The sequence below is a fragment of the Peromyscus eremicus genome, chromosome 16_21 (assembly GCF_949786415.1).
Source record: "Peromyscus eremicus chromosome 16_21, PerEre_H2_v1, whole genome shotgun sequence".
Taxonomy (NCBI): Eukaryota; Metazoa; Chordata; class Mammalia; order Rodentia; family Cricetidae; genus Peromyscus; species Peromyscus eremicus.
The window spans coordinates 10,487,720-10,504,759 of NC_081432.1; the positions used below are offsets into that span (position 1 = coordinate 10,487,720).

General features: G+C 46.2%; 1 protein-coding gene across 1 annotated transcript in view; it reads left to right on the forward strand.

Moving 5' to 3' along the window:
• Positions 1-5,884: 5,884 nt before the first annotated feature.
• Positions 5,885-17,040, forward strand: part of Pcnt (pericentrin) — a 109,418-nt gene continuing 98,262 nt past the window's right edge. Inside the window, exons 1-6 of the mRNA XM_059243821.1 lie at positions 5,885-6,074; positions 8,139-8,351; positions 13,758-13,853; positions 14,323-14,578; positions 16,335-16,390; positions 16,833-17,007. Coding sequence (XP_059099804.1) covers positions 6,018-6,074; positions 8,139-8,351; positions 13,758-13,853; positions 14,323-14,578; positions 16,335-16,390; positions 16,833-17,007 — 853 coding nt within the window. The 5' untranslated portion in view covers positions 5,885-6,017. The remainder of the gene's footprint in view (positions 6,075-8,138; positions 8,352-13,757; positions 13,854-14,322; positions 14,579-16,334; positions 16,391-16,832; positions 17,008-17,040) is intronic.

Below are 17,040 nucleotides of genomic sequence, written 5' to 3' on the forward strand. Positions count from 1 at the left end.
TAGCCAGGCAGGAAGTATAGGCAGGGCAACCAAACTAAGGATGCTGAGATGAAGGGGGGAGTCAAGAGAGTCATGAGGAGACACAGAGAAGCAAGATGAGCATGGCATACTGAGAAAAGGTACCGAGCCACATGGCAAAGCATAGGTAAGAAATATGTGTTAATTTAAATGTAACCAGTAGCTAGAAACAAGCCTGAGCTATCAGCCGAGCATTTATAATTTATATTAAGTCTCCAAGTCAGTTATTTGGGAAGTGGCTGCCAGTTATTTGGGAACAGGTGGTCAGGAAAGGAAAACTCCACCTACAAGAGACAGAGAAGCAGTGAGTCCTTGGTGAAGCTCCAGCTAGTCACAGCAGCTGCTTCCTTGACATGCATTCACCCGAACATCCAGCTGCCCTCACACCATATCAAAGAACTATAAGAAATGCACAGTATCCACCATTCACATTGTTACTCTATGTAGGCAAATACACATCTAAGTAGTCTTTCTGCTCACTTGTCACCTTAATGCATTTAGTATTTTGAATTATTTGTGTGTGGTCTCAGAACTGAAATCAATACCGAAGTCTTAAGTTTTGATAGCCTGTGGAGTGCTACATGAAGTTTTACCTAAATCTGTTTGTGGGGAAGATTGCCTGTAGAATGCCTTGTTCTGATTATTTGACAGGATAATCCTGTGTATTTAAAAGTTCTGCATATATAACAAAAGAATGTCAGACGAAACAAAAACAGAGTGGCTGCGGCTTGATGTTGGGGTTTCTTCTTCCCCTCACCCCTTGGAGGAAGAAGCTAGCCACTTCCTGTTCTCCAGTATGTTATTCTCACTTTCCTGGCTTCGAATGCTGCCCCATTCTCAAGTCTTACACTTTCGTTTTCTTCACATTGGTTTTCTTCCCAGGACATTCAATTCTTTATCCATCCTGTGGATTGAACTGAGTGGTACTCCTTGATGACTACCCCTTACCCCAGAACCCTATAACATTCTGAAAGAACAGCAAGTGTCCCAACCCCTGAGGCATTGCTCAGCCTTGAATATTTTATTTTTTAGTTATATTTTAAAGATTTATTTTTATCATTTCAAATTATGTGTATGTATGTGTCTGTACATGAGTTTGTGCTGTCAGGATCAGAGGCATCTAATTCCTCCTGAAGCTGGCATCATATGTGTGCAGTTGTGAGCCACCTGACATTGGTGCTGGGAACCAAACTCTGGTCCTTTGCAAGAGCAGTAAGTAATCGGTTCTGGCTCCTGGTTTCATGTCAACTTGGTACAAGCTAGAGTCTTCTGAGAGAAGGGAACCCCAGTTGAGAAAATATCTCCATAAGATTAGGCTGTAAGCAGGAAGGTCTTTATTTTTTATTTAGTTAGGATTTCTCTATGGAGCCTGGCTGACCTCAAACTCGGAGACCCACCTACCTTTGCCTTCCCGCTGTTGGGATTAAAGACATGTGCCACTACACCCAGGAGGGATTTTCTTAATAAGTGAGTGATGGGGGAAGGCCCTGCATTATATAGCAGGTTGAGCAAGCCAGTAAGCAGTACTTCTCCATGACCCCTGCATCAGCTCCTGCTCCCAGGATCCGGTTTCAGTTGCTGCCTTGGCTTCTGTTAGCTGCCAGTGGCCATGTCAGAGGAACAGTGGGTGGCAGTTGAGTTTAGGAGATGTCAGCCCACAGGAAGGTGCCCCAACCCACCCCAATCTCAGTTGGGTGGGACATGGGCACCACAGACCCTGGAATGTCTTTTGACTTGTGGATTGTTATTGTGGGGATGGCTTGTACTGATTGATAGTGGTGGTATTGGCTTATGCAGAGTTTTGATGAGTGAAGGTGGATACAGGGAGGTGTTGCACAGCTGGGGCCTATGAGTTTCACTTAGGGAGCTGCAGGGATTGTAGCTCAAGTTGATGATTAAGAGAAACAGTAGAGTCCCCGAGCCAGGCTGGCTCAAATTCCTTTAACCTTAATGTTAAAAGACACAGTCACAGGTTTCAGTGTGCATCATTAGCTGAAACAAAGCCTTATACTAACTTCAGGTTAAATCAGATGTTTTGATAAGAGCCTTAAGATGAAAAGCCTAAAAAAAAATTTACATTTCACAAGGACACATAGCTGAGGTCAAAAATATAAAACAGCCCAACTGTTATTAGCTGACACATTTTCTTGCTAGGGTTGTTTGGTGATCAAAGGTTGTTGTGCCCAGGTCACAAGACCCCCAAGCAAGTACACAGAGGTTTTCATTTAAAAACAAAACAAAACAACAAAACAAAAAAACAAGCAAGCTTGGTCCGCAGTCCAGCATCCAACACAGCGGATGGAGAACAGCCCAGAGCACTCACTTTAAGGGGTTTATATAGGAAAAGTTTACATGCAGCTTGGGATTCGACGAGGGGGCTAGGGGTGAGGTAAGCATAAGGTTACTAATTGCTAACAGGATTCAGGGTATCTATAGAGACATAAATTTTTATTCCTTATGTCCTGTTTTTGTTGATACATTCATATTTATTGTTGCAGTCCTACTCTCCTCTAAGATCAATTTCTGGTCAGTTGAGTCCATTACTCGCCATATCTTGTTTTGCCAAGTCCAGGATACATAGATTTATTGTCCCAGCCTTAAGTTCAACTTCTGATCACTTCTAAAGCTGCTGGTCAGCAAATACCTTTGGAGGAGGGGAGGGTGAAGCATCTCTTAAGATGGCTACTGATTTTTCCCTTTCAAGGTGATGATTAATTCCTTGTACCCATTCTTGCCCTCAATCTCCTGATATAAAAAACTATTGATGAATGGGTATGCACCCTAAAGATCTAAAGTACAGCTGACTGATTTTTTTTTTTTAATGTATAAAAGTTTAGGTTTGTGATTCCTTTAAGACTGTATAGGGTAGCCGGGCAGTGGTGGCACATGCCTTTAATCCTAGCACTCAGGAGACAGAGCCAGGCGGATCTCTGTGAGTTCAAGGTTAGCCTGGTTTACAGAGCTAGTCCAGGACAGGCTCCAAAGCTACAGTGAAACCTTGTCTCGAAAAACCAAAAAACAAAGCAAAACAAAACAAAACAAAACCCCTGTATAGATATTAGAATGAACAGCTTTTTTTTTTTTCTTTTTTTAAAGAGGTGCTTTGACCTTGAGGAATCCTTATGGAAAACAGTAGCTGTTCTGCTGAAGGAGCTTTGCAGCCACCTCATGACTTTGGTCACAAGATGCCTCAGACACACCTGAGGCTCTTGTATTATTGTGTATTACACACGATACATAATAAAGGACTAAAGTCATGGAGACATGTGATGCTCTCCTTCAGTAAGACACGTAAATTAAGATTAAGGATCTTGGTATGAGGAAATATTTTGTGTAACAATCAATAAATACACCATTGTATGGCTGTTTGGGGTTCAGTCCATTAGAGAGGCTGGACCTTCCTGCTGTCACAGAGGCCTTAAAATTTCATCTTGGAGTGCCTTTTTTCTTTAACCAACAATGAAAGAACAAGGGAAGAACACAAAAGAATAAAGAAGGAAACCATCATTGGGTGGTGGTGGTGCACGCCTTTAATCCCAGCACTTGGGAGGCAGAGGCAGGCGGATCTCTGTAAGTTCGAGGCCAGCCTGGGCTACAGAGTGAGTTCCAGGAAATGCGCCAAAACTACACAGAGAAACCCTGTCTCGAAAGAGGAAACCATCAAGAGAGAGTGTGAGTGTCTTTTTTCCTATCCCCTCAGATAGATGTCTTAGTATGTACTAATACCATAGATTCCTTTTTGAGACCTGTGATGCTGGAGGCTGGTCCCACAGGCAGCCATAGTTAATCAACTGTGTGTGATTCAAGATATGTAAGGCAAATAAACCCTTTCTTCACCAACTTGCTTTTGGTCATGGTATTTCATCATAGCGACATTAACACTAAGACACACTCTAAACCACTAAACCATTTTTTCCAGCTTCCAATATTTTTATTTCCTATTATTTATTCATTTTTGAGACAGGGTCTCACTAGCCCTGGCTAGCCTGGAATTCTCTATGTAGATCAGGGTGGCTTGAAACTAACAGAGATCCACCTGCCTCAGTCTCTCAAGTGCTGAGGCTATAAGCCTGAGTGACCACACCCAGCTCCAAGCTACACACACACACACACACACACACACACACACACACACACACACTCACCCCGGGAACTAGAGACGGTTCAGTGGTTAAGAGCCTACTGCTCTGGCAGAGGAGCTGAATTTAGGTCCCAGAACCCACACCTGGCAACTCAAAACTGCCTGTAACTCCAGCTTAAGGGGATCCAATACCTTCCTCTGGCCTCTGAGGGTATCTGCCATTTCCACCGAGACTCTTATTCATTTTAGGTTTTTTTGTTTTTGTTGTTTTTAAATTTTAAACTTATGAGTGTTTTGCCTACATGTATGTATATGCACCACATGTGTGCTTAGTGCCCTCAGAAGCTAGAGCTGAGCATCAGATCCCCTGAATTGGAGTTACAGACGATTGTGAGCTACCATCCCATGCTGGGGGTCAAGCCAGGGTCCTCTGGAAGAGCAGCTAGTGCTCTTAACTGCTGAGCTCTCTCTCTAGTCCCCCAGTTTTTAATATATAAAATATGATCCCCAAACATTTTAGAAATATTGCATTGCTCTGCATGCCAGTGGTGCGCACCCCTTTAATCCCAGCACTGGAGAGGCAGAGTCAGGTGGATCTCTGAGTTCCAGGCCAATTGGCCTCGGTTAAGAAAAAAAAAATTGCATTGCTCAAAGAGACCAACATATCCTGAAGGACAGGTCAGCCCAGAGGGAACAACCCACCCTACCAGCACTTCATCAGTGTGAGAAACACTTCATAAGATTCCTGGAGACTCTGAGAAAGGAAAGTGAAGCAATTTATTAAGTGAGAAGGCAAAAATGGCTGGACGCAGATTAGGTATAAAGTAGTTTTTATAGCCCAAAATGCATTTCCCTGTGTCCGAATTCTTCATTGCTGAATCCTTTAGGGAGGTACAATCTTCCAAGTGTTATCCTCTCTCCAGATTCCCCATCCTATTGATGCAGGACGCAAAGCCTTATCTAACGTATGTACAGGAGCTCAAGATCCCCTCCTTTTTCAAATACATTGGCTTAGTCCCATAACAGCCTGTTACTTTTCAACCTAAAGATGAAAAGTGTTCAGCAAGCAGGCACTAGCTGTTGGCTAGGGAAGACAGGGCTCTTATTTAAAGTGGACCATAATTGATTTATTTTCTTACACCAGGGAGACTGTTTCCAGGTAGAGTCGCAATCAGGAGCCTGAACCCAGTGATGCTGTGCATGAATACACAACGGCCCTCAGTGGCAACTCCGGGCCCACTGGGGACACCAGTCCAAGTTTTAGGTGTTATTCAGTGAATAACTCCGGTTGTACTCGGCTCTTTGGGTCTAGTGTGAAGACAGAGGTCAGTATTCAGGAGGGGCAGAAAAGGTCAAAGCAGGGCCAGGGAGGTAGGAAGAATCTAAGCGAACCGACAGACTGTCTGCACCAGTGGACCAATGCTGAGGAACTGTGGGGCTTAAGGCGACAGGGGATTCGAAAAACGACTTTTGCAAGTTCCGCGGAGAGAGTGGAAGGCGTGAGCCCCAGGCTTGGACGGCCGCTCGCGTGTGAGTCCTCCTCCTGTCGGGAGGGGGCGCTAGGCAGTGCCGCCGCCGGGAAACGGTCTGCGCGAACCTTCCCGCCGGACGGTTGACGAACAGCCCCGAGTCCCGGGAATACTGCATCCCGCTTATTGGTGTTGCTGAAAAGGGTGGGAGCGTCAATGCACCAATTGGAGGCCGGAGAGAGGGCGCTCCGCCCTCGCAGCGTCACGGGAGGGCGCGTGCGCAAGGCGGCACACGGCTCCGGATTGGCGGTGCAGCGGGGCGGTGCTGACAGTTGCGTGTGTGGGGGTGGGGACGCGAGTGGGTGACGGGAGGGAGTGTAAATAGAGCGAAGGAGGGTTCGCGGCTGTCCTGCCCCCTCCGAGCGACTCTCGAGGAGCCCCAGTTGGAGATGGAAGAAGACGAACAGGAGCAGCGGCGCAGGAAAGTGGAAGCTGGGAGAGCCAAGGTAGCGTCCTTCTCTCCGCTTTGCTGTGGAGAGAAATCCTAAGGATGTTCTGGTGCTCACACTGCCGCTTGACAAAAGCGGTGGTGCCGGAGCAGTGGAAGCCGCCGAGTGCTTGCTCTTCCCGCCGCTTCTCCGGAATTCACTTCCTAGCCGCCGCCATCTTGAATCCACCGCCCTCGGTCTCGCCCCGCCCCGCTGCAGCCCCAGCCAATCAGCGTCTGAGACGCACAGGCCTCGTAGGCGGGCCGAGCGCTGTGGGCGTGCCCTGATCGCCTAGCATTTCTGGTTGTTGTCCTTCCGGTGGCCGGGGCGGACCTGTCCGAGGCTTTTTAAAAACTGCCTTCAGACTTCGTTTTCCCGGGAACCAGGAGCTTGTGCTCCCGTGTGGTGTTCTGGAGCTGTGTTTAGTTGTTCGCTCTCTGGCAGGGCCCTGCAGCTGCGATACTTCTGATGGTGCTCTTTTTATCTCCCTCTGCTCCAGATTTCGATTTTGTTTGATACTCTATCCTGGGAGCATCTGTGGCTGTTAAGACAGTTGTTTGAAAAGTGATGGGGACCTAGAGGAAGAGAAGGTGCGAACGTTTTGGAAGTAGATCCCTGGCACCAGCCATGGCTGTGGCACCAGAGGATAGTTCCCCATTCTGTCAGCCCAGGACTAGGTATAACCACCATGAAACGGCTGTGTTGATTTTGTGGTTCGCCTAGTTACCTAGTAGGAGCAATCCTTCATTTGAATCAACCTGCCCCCTTACACACACACACACACACACACACACACACACACACACACACACACGCTAACATACAAAATACATACACAGTGGAAATGATAGCACAGCAGTGTCAGCACGTGACAGCCAGAAGACATAGTGGTCTTTTCCCCTCTGATAGGCGGTAGGGTGTGAAGAGGGATGTAGAGATCCCCTCTTCTTTTTATAAGCCAGACGCATGAGAAATGAGGGAGTACCGAGTTCAGCATTTCAACTTGGGGAACTGGTGTCTACGCTTGAGTGGTTTGTGAACACCAGTAGATAGACTTAAGGGAGAGGGAGACTGAGGAGAAGAACCAAGAGGCCACCGTTCAGTGACCATAGCCAGAGAGCAGGTCTGTGCTGCAGAGGAGAACTTTGTAACAGATCGTTGCATTTGATGGAAGACGGCAGTGGATGAGAACAGGGTTGGTACAGCAGGGTGTGTGGTCCTTCAGATTTCTTTTCACACAGATAAATGACGTTGTTTATTTTCTCTGCCAATGAAATCCTGTGTTTCCGTGTTCATTGACAGGGCACATTTGCTTGTACGGCCATGGCTGTTTCTTGAGGGACTTAGGTGTTCCCCTGTGAAAAGCTCAAGCTTCGGTGCTTGCTTTTTGAGTGGGGTATGAGTGGGAGATGGTGCGTGAATGCAGTCGAAAATCTCGTATTTGAGGCACTGAAAGAAGCTAGGCTGTGCCTCTGACTGGCAGGCGACATTCCCTGATGGTCCCTAGTGCTTTGCTGAGCTGTGTCATGAAAAATAGAACATCTGATTCCATAAAGGAAGATGCTAGAGTGACCTGGCTTGATTAAGTTTTTGCTATTTCTGTACCTTGTCTCAGAATCTATGGCAAGGAAGTTTTGGCTGGGCGATATATTTCTTCGATTAGAGAAGAATGGGGGCAAAGAGGAAATGGGGGCAAGGAGGGAGCTTTATGTAATAGTTTGAAGGTTTACATATTCCTTAATTAAGCTCTCGGTGTATTAAATGGATGCATTTTTAAATTTTCTATAAACTGCCAAGTATTAGAGCAGCTATTCTTCTAACCAGCCTTATTTTTTTCTTTTGTCTGCATCTAGGCATAACTAATCGTCATTAGTAGACTAAGTATAATTTGGAGCTTAATGCCAAGGTCATAGATGTCAATGAAGGCAGTGTTTTATGGGAAAGTGGTCCCTTGGCCTCGCGTGGCCGCGTGGACTGAGCTAGCTCAAACCCCATGCTCCCCACCAGCGTGCTGACTCTGTGGTTTTGTTACTTTTTTCTCGTCTACCTCTGTTTCTACTACTTCTCTAAATTTTTCCGCAGCTTGCTAGCTTCCGACAGAGAAAAACAAAAGGTGACTGTCCGAATTCGAAGAAAAAGACGGCGAAGAGGAAGGGTTCGGCTGTCCCTGCGCCTGTCCAGGAGGAGGGTCCGGTAGCCACTCCACACAGTGAGCGCCCCCACGGAGGGGCTGCTTGTGAAAGCAAGGCATGCAGCAGCACCCTGGAGGGGACCAGAGGGGCCTTTGCAGCTCAGGTAGATTTACTTCTCATTATGTTAATGTGTTGTCTATCTCGTAGTTATCGCTGTAGTTAATTTACTAAACGTGGCCTAAAGTGAACTCAAAGAGGTATTGTTGTTCATAAAAGATGATACGTAGATGAATGGCTTATCTTTAAAGTTTATTTTATTTATTATGGTGTGTATGCGGACACCCATGCCGTGCTGCTGTGCATGAGAATGACTTCGTGGAGTAGGTCCTCTCCTTCCACCTCTGTGAGTTTTGGGGATTGAATGTAAGTTGCTTGGTTTGTACGGCAATGGCTTTACCCAACAATGGCTTTAACTCGACAGCCCCAGTGACTCACCTTTAATATGATTTTGAAGAGTTGGGACAACCGCCGTTTAAAGACAAATGTCAGTTTGGTGCTTTGCTAAGGGACCTTTACAGGGGACAGCTGTTTGTGTGTGTGTGGTGTGGTTCTGTGTGAGTTTTCTGCGTGTGACAATCCTTTACCTACTTTTGGATGCAACATGCGTTGTCTTTCTACTTTACTAACTTCCTGAAGGTAGGATTAGGAGAAAGGGAGTGGTGTGGCAGAGATGGTGTGTAGCCAAAGGAGCTGGCCTCTGGCTGCTTAGGTCTATGAGTTGTGGGGAGCACACCCCGTGACTCCTTCATCCCTCTAGACCTCCAGACTACTCCTAGGTGGGCGGGCATTCCTTGGAACTCCTGTGCAGACTGTAAACGAGGCCTTGAAATCTTGAGGGTCCCCGATATGTGCTGCTCAGGCTAGTAAACTCAACTTTCTCTTAATCAAGTAACAATATGTTTTGACTGCCGTATTTGATCATTGCCAGCACATCAGATATGTGATCTACCTACAGATTTGGAACTTTATTTCTTTTGAGAGCTTTAAGAACTTACTTTGGTGTACCCTCGTGCTCTGGCAAACTGGAGCTCTCTAGGGGTTCCTGCTTGTGCCCGGCTTACCTTCTCTGCATGGTGTGTTCTGTGGGCCTGGCTTGGCTATTAGCTGCCATTCATTGTAATTTTTCCCTAGCCTTTCTCAATGGTAGAGAAACTAGAAGCTGTGTTGACTGGCCCCTGATTACTTACTACCTATGGTACTGTTTTGTATGTCTCCTGTTCAGGCTCTTTGAGGAGAAGCTCCTAATGTATAGCTAACATTTTCTAGTTTTTAAAATGTTTAAATCAGGGCTGGAGAGATGGCTTAGTGGTTTGGAGTACTTGCTGCTCTTGTAGAGGACACAGGATCCTAGCACCTACGTGGTGGCTCACAACCATCTTTAAGTCCAGTTCCAAGGGATATGGCTCCCTTTTCTTTTTCTTTTTTTCTTCTTCTTTTTTTTTTTTTTTTTTTTTTTTTGGTTTTTCGAGACAGGGTTTCTCTGTGTAGCTTTGCGCCTTTCCTGGAACTCACTTGGTAGCCCAGGCTGGCTTCGAACTCACAGAGATCCGCCTGGCTCTGCCTCCCGAGTGCTGGGATTAAAGGCGTGCGCCACCACCTCCCGGCCTGGCTCCCTTTTCTTAATCTTCATAGGCACCAGACACATACATGGTGTATGTACATACATGTAGGGAAAATGCTTGCATACATAAAATAAAGAAATCTAAAAATAAAAAAAAAACCCTTTAAACAGAGAAACTTAAAAAAACATAGCATACTCCTTTAATTCCATCACTTAGGAGGCAGAGACAGGTGGATCTCTGTAAGTTCGAGGCCAGCCTGATCTACATAGCGAGTTCAGAGCCAGAGCTACATAAGAGAGACCCTATCTCAAAACAAAACAAAACACCACAACCAAATAAAGAAAAACAAAATAATCACCACCACCACCACCCCCCACCCCACCCCCCCCACCCCCACCCCCCGACACACACACATCTAAGCACAGGATACTCAGTAGCAGTTGTGTTTAAGGCCAGGCTGAGACATGTAATTAAGACGCCGCCATCTCAACCAAAGCCAATAACAGCAACAAGTTGTGCTAGTAGTGCTGGAGCACACACTGAAAGAATGCTGTGAGCTAACTAAGGAACTGTGCTCAAGTCTGCCCTCTGTCTTCCTAACCCCTTTTTCTGTCCAGAACTGATTGATGTTCTTCTTGTATTGACTCCCTGGTCTCTTCCCATCTGTGATAATCTCCTAGTCTCATGAGACACTCTTAAGGAGCACCAGCAGGTTATTTTGTAGAATACCTATGAAATGTCAGTTTGGATCTGTCCTCATGATTAAGTTCAGCCAGTGTTTCTGTCAAGAACATTCCTGTGTATCTTTTCAGGGACTGTGGGTACTTAACTCTACACCCATCTGCTAGTATTTAAAAAGAGGTTTTATTTTATCATTTTGTGTGTCTTGAGTGTTTTTGCTTGGAATATCTGTTTGCCACATGTATGCAGTGCCCTTGGAGACCAGAAGAGGGCATCTCATCCCCTGGAACTGGAGTTTCAGACAGTCGTGAGCCACTATGTGAGTGCTGGGGATCAAACCTGAGGTACAAAAAAACAAAAAACAAAAACAAACCCAGTGCTCTTAACTGCTGAGCTACTGCTCCAGTGCCTGCCATGCCAGCTCCCCCCCCCCCCCCCAATAAATATGCGGCTTTTATTTCCCTGTGTTCCTGGAAGGCAGTTACAGGTACGTTATTAGACTGCAGGTTGGCGTTTCCTGCTATGGGATTGCCAGTGTTTGCTGCCTGTTGTGGTTCCTTGCCGTGGTTACCTGAAGCCTTTTGTCTTGGTGCCATGCACATGGTGGTGTGTGTTTTCCCTGTCTTTTCATGATCCCTTTAACTCTGTCTAGGTTTTGAGTTTCACAGAATATGGATGAGCCATTCTTCTTTTCTTTTCTCCCTTCCTTCCTTCCTTCCTTCCTTCCTTCCTTCCTTCCTTCTTCTTCTTCCTCTTCCTCTTCTTCTTTCTTCTTTTTGAGACAGGTTTCCTTGTGTAGCCCCCGCTGTCTTAGAACTCACTCTGTAGACCAAGTTGGCCTCGAACTCACAGAGATCTGCCTGCCTCTGCCTCCCGAGGGCTGGAATTAAAGGCATGTGCCACCAAGCCTGGCTGGATGAACCATTCTTGATTGTTGCTGCTGGAATGCTTCTAAACTGTGTTTCCAGATACATAGTCTGTTGTTTTTCTATCCTTTTTCTTTTCCTCCTTCCTTCTCCTGTATTTTTAAAGTTTAATATAGAGTCCATATAGAAAACATGCACTTTTTTTCCTTCTGGGTCTGATTTATTTCACTTAATATTTAACATGATCTCCATTTTTTTTTTTTTGTTTTGTTTGTTTGTTTGTTTGTTTTTCGAGACAGGGTTTCTCTGTGTAGCTTTGCGCCTTTCCTGGAACTCACTTTGGAGACCAGGCTGGCCTCGAACTCACAGAGATCCACCTGCCTCTGCCTCCTGAGTGCTGGGATTAAAGGCGTGCGCCACCACTGCCCGTTGATGCTCTCCATTTTTCTGAAAACAGAATTGTATTCTTTATTGATGAACAAAACTCCACCGTGTGTATATACCACATTTTCTTCGTTCATTTGTTGGTGGACATTTTGACTATTGTAAATAGTACTACCCTAAGTAAGGGTGTCCAGGCACCTCTGTTGTTTGTGTGTTGACCATGGGTCCTATAGGTATGTACCCAGGAGTTGCGTAGCTATAGTTTTCTTTGAAGACCCTCCATACCGATTTTCATGATTACTAATTTATATCCTCACCAACAAAGTAGAAAGGTTCTTCTTCCCTCACATTTTCAAGAGCATTTTTCTTTTGAGATATGGTCTCTCTATGTAGCCCTGGATGTCCTAGAATGCTCTGTGTAGACCAGGCTGTTTTTGAACTCATAGAGATCTGCCTGCTTCTGCCTCTTGAGTGCTAGGATTAAAGATGTGGGCTACTGTCCCAGATTCTATTAATTTTATGTGTAGGAGTGTTTTGCTTTCATGTATGTCTGTGCACCATGCGCATCCTGATGCCTGTGGAGGTTTGGAGAGGGCATTGGATCCCCTGGATCTATGGACGGTTGTGAGTTGCCAGGTGGCTGCTGGGAATTGAACCCACGTGCTCTGCAAGAACAAGTGCTCTTACCTGCTAAGCTATCACTGTAGTCCCTGTTTAGTTTTTTAACTTTTCTTCTAAGCCCAGATCTCTTCTCTTTACTAGATTTCTCATTCGGATTGTTAGATTTCTGGTTGCTTTCCAGTTGGCTTTTAAAAAAAAATCCTTTTTGAGGTAATTCTTTTTCTCATCCTCAGTACTATTTAAAAAAAAAAAAATATGCCGAGGGTAGGGTAGGATGGTGGTGGTGGTATACACCTTTAATCCCAGCACTCTGGAGGCAGAGGCAAGCAAATCTCTATGAGAAACCCTGTCTCAAAAAAACAAAACAAAACAAGATTTTCTGGGGTTGGGAGAGCATGTGTGTGCGTGGCTCAGAGTGTGAGGGTCGGAGGACAGCTTTTCAGGAGTCAATTCTGTCTTTCCACCTTTGGGAGATGGTGTCACTCTTGTTTCTGCTGCTGTGCTGCCCAAGTGAGCTTCCAACAGACTCTCTGCTTCCTGTCCTGCACAGCTGTTGGCATTACAGATGTGAGCTGCTATATCTGCCTTCATAGGTTCCAGGGATAGCACTCTTACCTTCTAAGCCGTGGTGCTGGCGCTCCCAGGTCCTCTTTTATTTTGGTACTGAGTCAGGGTTTGGCTGGCTTTGAGAGTGAGCAGCGCCCCTGCCTCAGCTCCAGAGAGCTGAGATTGCAGGTGTGTACTGTGCTTCGCTTTTCTTCTGATTTGCAGATGGAGTCCAGCTGTACAGCCTGTCCTGGTCCAAGCTCTGTAGCCCAGGGCGGACTTGGACTCAAGATCATCCTGTCTTTCCCTAGAACTCTGTCTGTCTTTCAGTTGGCATGTTTTCACAGTTTGCCCATATTGTAGTATGTGTTAGTGTTTTTCCTCTGTAGCTCTGTAATATTTCATTGTAGTGAAGTCAGCTTTCCATAGCAACAGATTCAACCAAATGTAGATTGAAGTATTTGGGAAATATTGCATTTGTATTGAATGGGTGCACATTTTTTTCTTTCCCAAACAACACAACAAAACTGTTTACATAGCCCTGATATTGTTAGGTGTCACGAGTAACCTAGAGAGACACCTGGAAATGATTTGTCATTTGGAGAATATAGGTAGGTCACATGAAAATACTGAACTATTTTGCCCGTTCCTGAAGATGAGACAACTGTAGGCTGTTTTGTTGATGTATTCATCTATCACAGGCTGTTTCTATACTTTGTCTGTCAGGAATAGTGCTGCTGTGACTATTTATGTACTGTCTTTTTCAGTTCTCTGGTGTATTAATCATTTCTTAGATACTGTTTTCTTGTGTGAATTCTCTAGGCTACGTTCTTTGCTTTGCTTCTCTAGGAACAAGAAGACTGTGAACTGGATGAGACTGACCTGCAGGCACAGAAACTACAGCAGCAAGAACAGCAGCAGGAGCTGCAGGCACAGCCACCCCAGGTGATCTGCCCGCCTGGCTGAGGCCCTCAGCCTTCACAGGGTCGTAGCCTGTGTTCTGCCGTTTGTAACAGGGCACAGTGGGTCCTGGTTGCTGGGGATGGTTGCAGGTGGAAGAGACTTTTTCCAAACTAGACAGGTGGGGGCTGTGGCTAGCTTTCTCCTCTTGTTTTGTTATTTCCATGTTGTCTTTCTGAGTCCATTCCCTAAGCAACTGGAGGGTCATGTGTAGACACCTGGGGCTGGGAGTCTGTCACGGCTGTGATGTATAAGAGATGTATTTTCTGGGCTTGCTGTCAGTCATAGTGTTTTAGCACGGAGATGGGATGGCATCCTTATTGTGTTACATGCTCCCTTTTCTTCTTTGTCTTTTTTGTTTTTGTTTTTTTCTTGCAATTTCTGCTTGGTGTGGCCCTTACCTCCCTGGTTTCTGACCTGGATCTCATCAGGCCTGGTTCCTCTCTGCCTGCAGACAGCCCACAGCCTTGAGCTCGAAGCTCTGCGCCTGAGCCTGAATAACATGCATACAGCACAGCTAGAGCTGACGCAGGCCAACCTGCAGAAGGAAAAGGAGACAGCGCTGAAGGAGCTGCGGGAGATGCTCAATGGCCGGCGGGCACAGGAGCTGGCGCTGCTGCAGAGCAGACAGCAGTGTGAACTGGAGCTGATGCGAGAGCAGCATGCCCGGGAGAAGGAAGCAGTGGTGCTCCGCTGCGGGCAGGAGACAGGTACTGAGCAAGGACAGGACGGACCTGGGTCCCCACTTTCTCGGTTTTTCTGGTTGTAGCCTAGCCTTTACCAGATGAGTCATCTTTCCAGACGACCCCACCCCCCAACGCATACACACACAGTTGAAGCCGCCTGCTGAATTTCCAAATCACTTTTACTTAAGTTCATGCTCCTGTTTTTATCGCTCGGGAGGGAGGTGAGCCATCCAGTGGTTCCTCTGTGTCGGCCAGTCCTTGATAGGGTTGGGACCCAGGCCCCTTCAAGCACAGGGAAACCTGACTGGGTCTGTGTTGCTGGCTGGGCAGTGCTTGGGTTTGGCATGGCTATTCCCCTTAGATGTGATGATGTTGCAGGTCTGCATGCTGGGTCAAATACACTCTTAGTCTGCTGTCTACTGCCCATCGGCCAGCCCTCAGTGGACTTTTTACTTTTAGTTAGTTAATTATATTTTGTATGTATGAGTGTTTTGCCTGCATGTATGTCTGTGAGTCACATGTATGCCTGGTGACTGTGGAGGTCAGAAGAGGTCAGCAATTGTTCCTCTAGAACTGGAATTGCAGGTGTTTCTGAGCTACCATGTGTGTCCTAGGAGTTGAACCCAGGTCCTCTGGAAGAGCAGCCAATGGTCTTAACTGTTGAGCTTTCTCTTCAGCCCCACATTTTTAAAAAAATAAATATCAGCTTTATTGAGAATTAATCCCATGTCACATAGTCTGCATATGTAAGCGGCATGGTTTGGTAGCCTTTGGTGTACCTGCTAAGTTCTGTAGACATCTCCATAGCAGAAGTTGAGAGCATTCATTACTTGGAAAGAGGTCTTACTGCCTACTGGGTGAACTTACTTCTCTGCTTGCTGCTCCAGCTTCCTTGTGACAAACAGAAGCATCATTCCTAGCTGTGGCTCTGCTGGAGAAAGCCTCCTCCCCTGCCTGACTCTCCCCTCAGCGTGAAGGACCAGTTTTCTCTTCCCGATGCCTTCTATGTTTCTTTAGACACTTTGGAACAAAATGAACGAATGGTTGTGTTTTCTTCTCTCTCAGTATAAGATCTTTCATGCTTTTCATTCCAGTTGCAGAGGCCGCTCTTCTCTGTGGCCTCCTGGTTAGGCCTGCTGTCCCTAGGGCAGGAAAGCAGAGGACTCAGTGGTGCTCTGGGGTGTAAACCTTGCTCTCGGAGGATGGATCCCAGCCCGTCAGTCACCCTTAGAGTTGTCTACTGCCCCCTTGTCCTGTCCCATGCCTCCTGTCCCTGCTCTGCCTCTCGGTCCTACCCTCCCTGACCTTTACATCTGGCTCTCCCTAGGAGCCTCATCAGCTCCCGAGGCACTGCTGGAACCTATCGGCTTGTGCTTCTGCTTGAGTTGGGAGCTGTTGGATCATAGGACAGTTTCTCATGTCTTAATATCCAGTACCTTACTTTGACCCTGGCACAGTGGGCACATGAACTAAAACACCCCGGAGTTCTCTTGTCGGATGGTTGGCATGAGTTTGGAGGTGTCGGTGATGGGACCCCAGCAGCTGATCTTCAGCTGTGCTCTCAGGCCCTGAGTGACTGGGAATTTTAATATTCTTTATTTTGATGTGAATACATTTCTTACGTAAACTAACTATCGTCTGGATGTCTTGTTGTCCAGTGTGCAATGGCAACTCTCATGAGTAAATGGCAGGTACTAGATCCCCCTGTCTCCTAGGCAATAAGGTCATGGAGAAGGTTGAGACTCTGTGGTCTGAGCAACTTGTTACGTTTGTTTTGCAGCTGAGCTGAAGGAGAAGTTACGTTCAGAAATGGAGAAAAACGTCCAGATGATAGAGGTGTGTAGTTGATTGGAAATACAGTTCATGTGTACACTATTTTACTTTCACATTCCACTTAACTGCCTCTCACCTTGATGCAGATAAAATCAGTCCAAGGGAATTGGAATGTGCTGGTAGAAAGTGAATTCTTTGTTAACTGTGTTTTTTAGCAGGCTTATTTTTCTGTCTGTGCTGATTCCTGAAATGTGAAGCTTCCCAGCCACTCTTTTACATAGTTGAACCCCTTCCCCATCTTCATGGACTTATATCTGGGGGGTTGGGCGGGGGGAGAGGTAAATATAGCTAGAGGTGTGAGTGTGGTGGATGCACCTAGGTGCTAGCGAAGTTGCCATTGGCCCCTTGTAGGAAGATGGGTTCAGGAACCTTTGAGTGTGATTTTATGAGATACCTAACATTCAGAGATTGGTTGTACCACAATCTACTTTTCCTTTTAAATTAGACTCTGAAGCAAGATTGGGAATCTGAAAGGGAGTTATGTTTGGAAAATCTCCGCAAAGAATTGTCTGCAAAGCACCAGTCGGAAATGGAGGGATTGCAAAACCAGTTTCAGAAAGAATTATCGGAACAGAGGGCTGAGTTGGAGAAGATTTTTCAAGCCAAACAAGAGGCTGAAGGTGAGCGCCTGATTACAGTGAGCATGTTTGCGG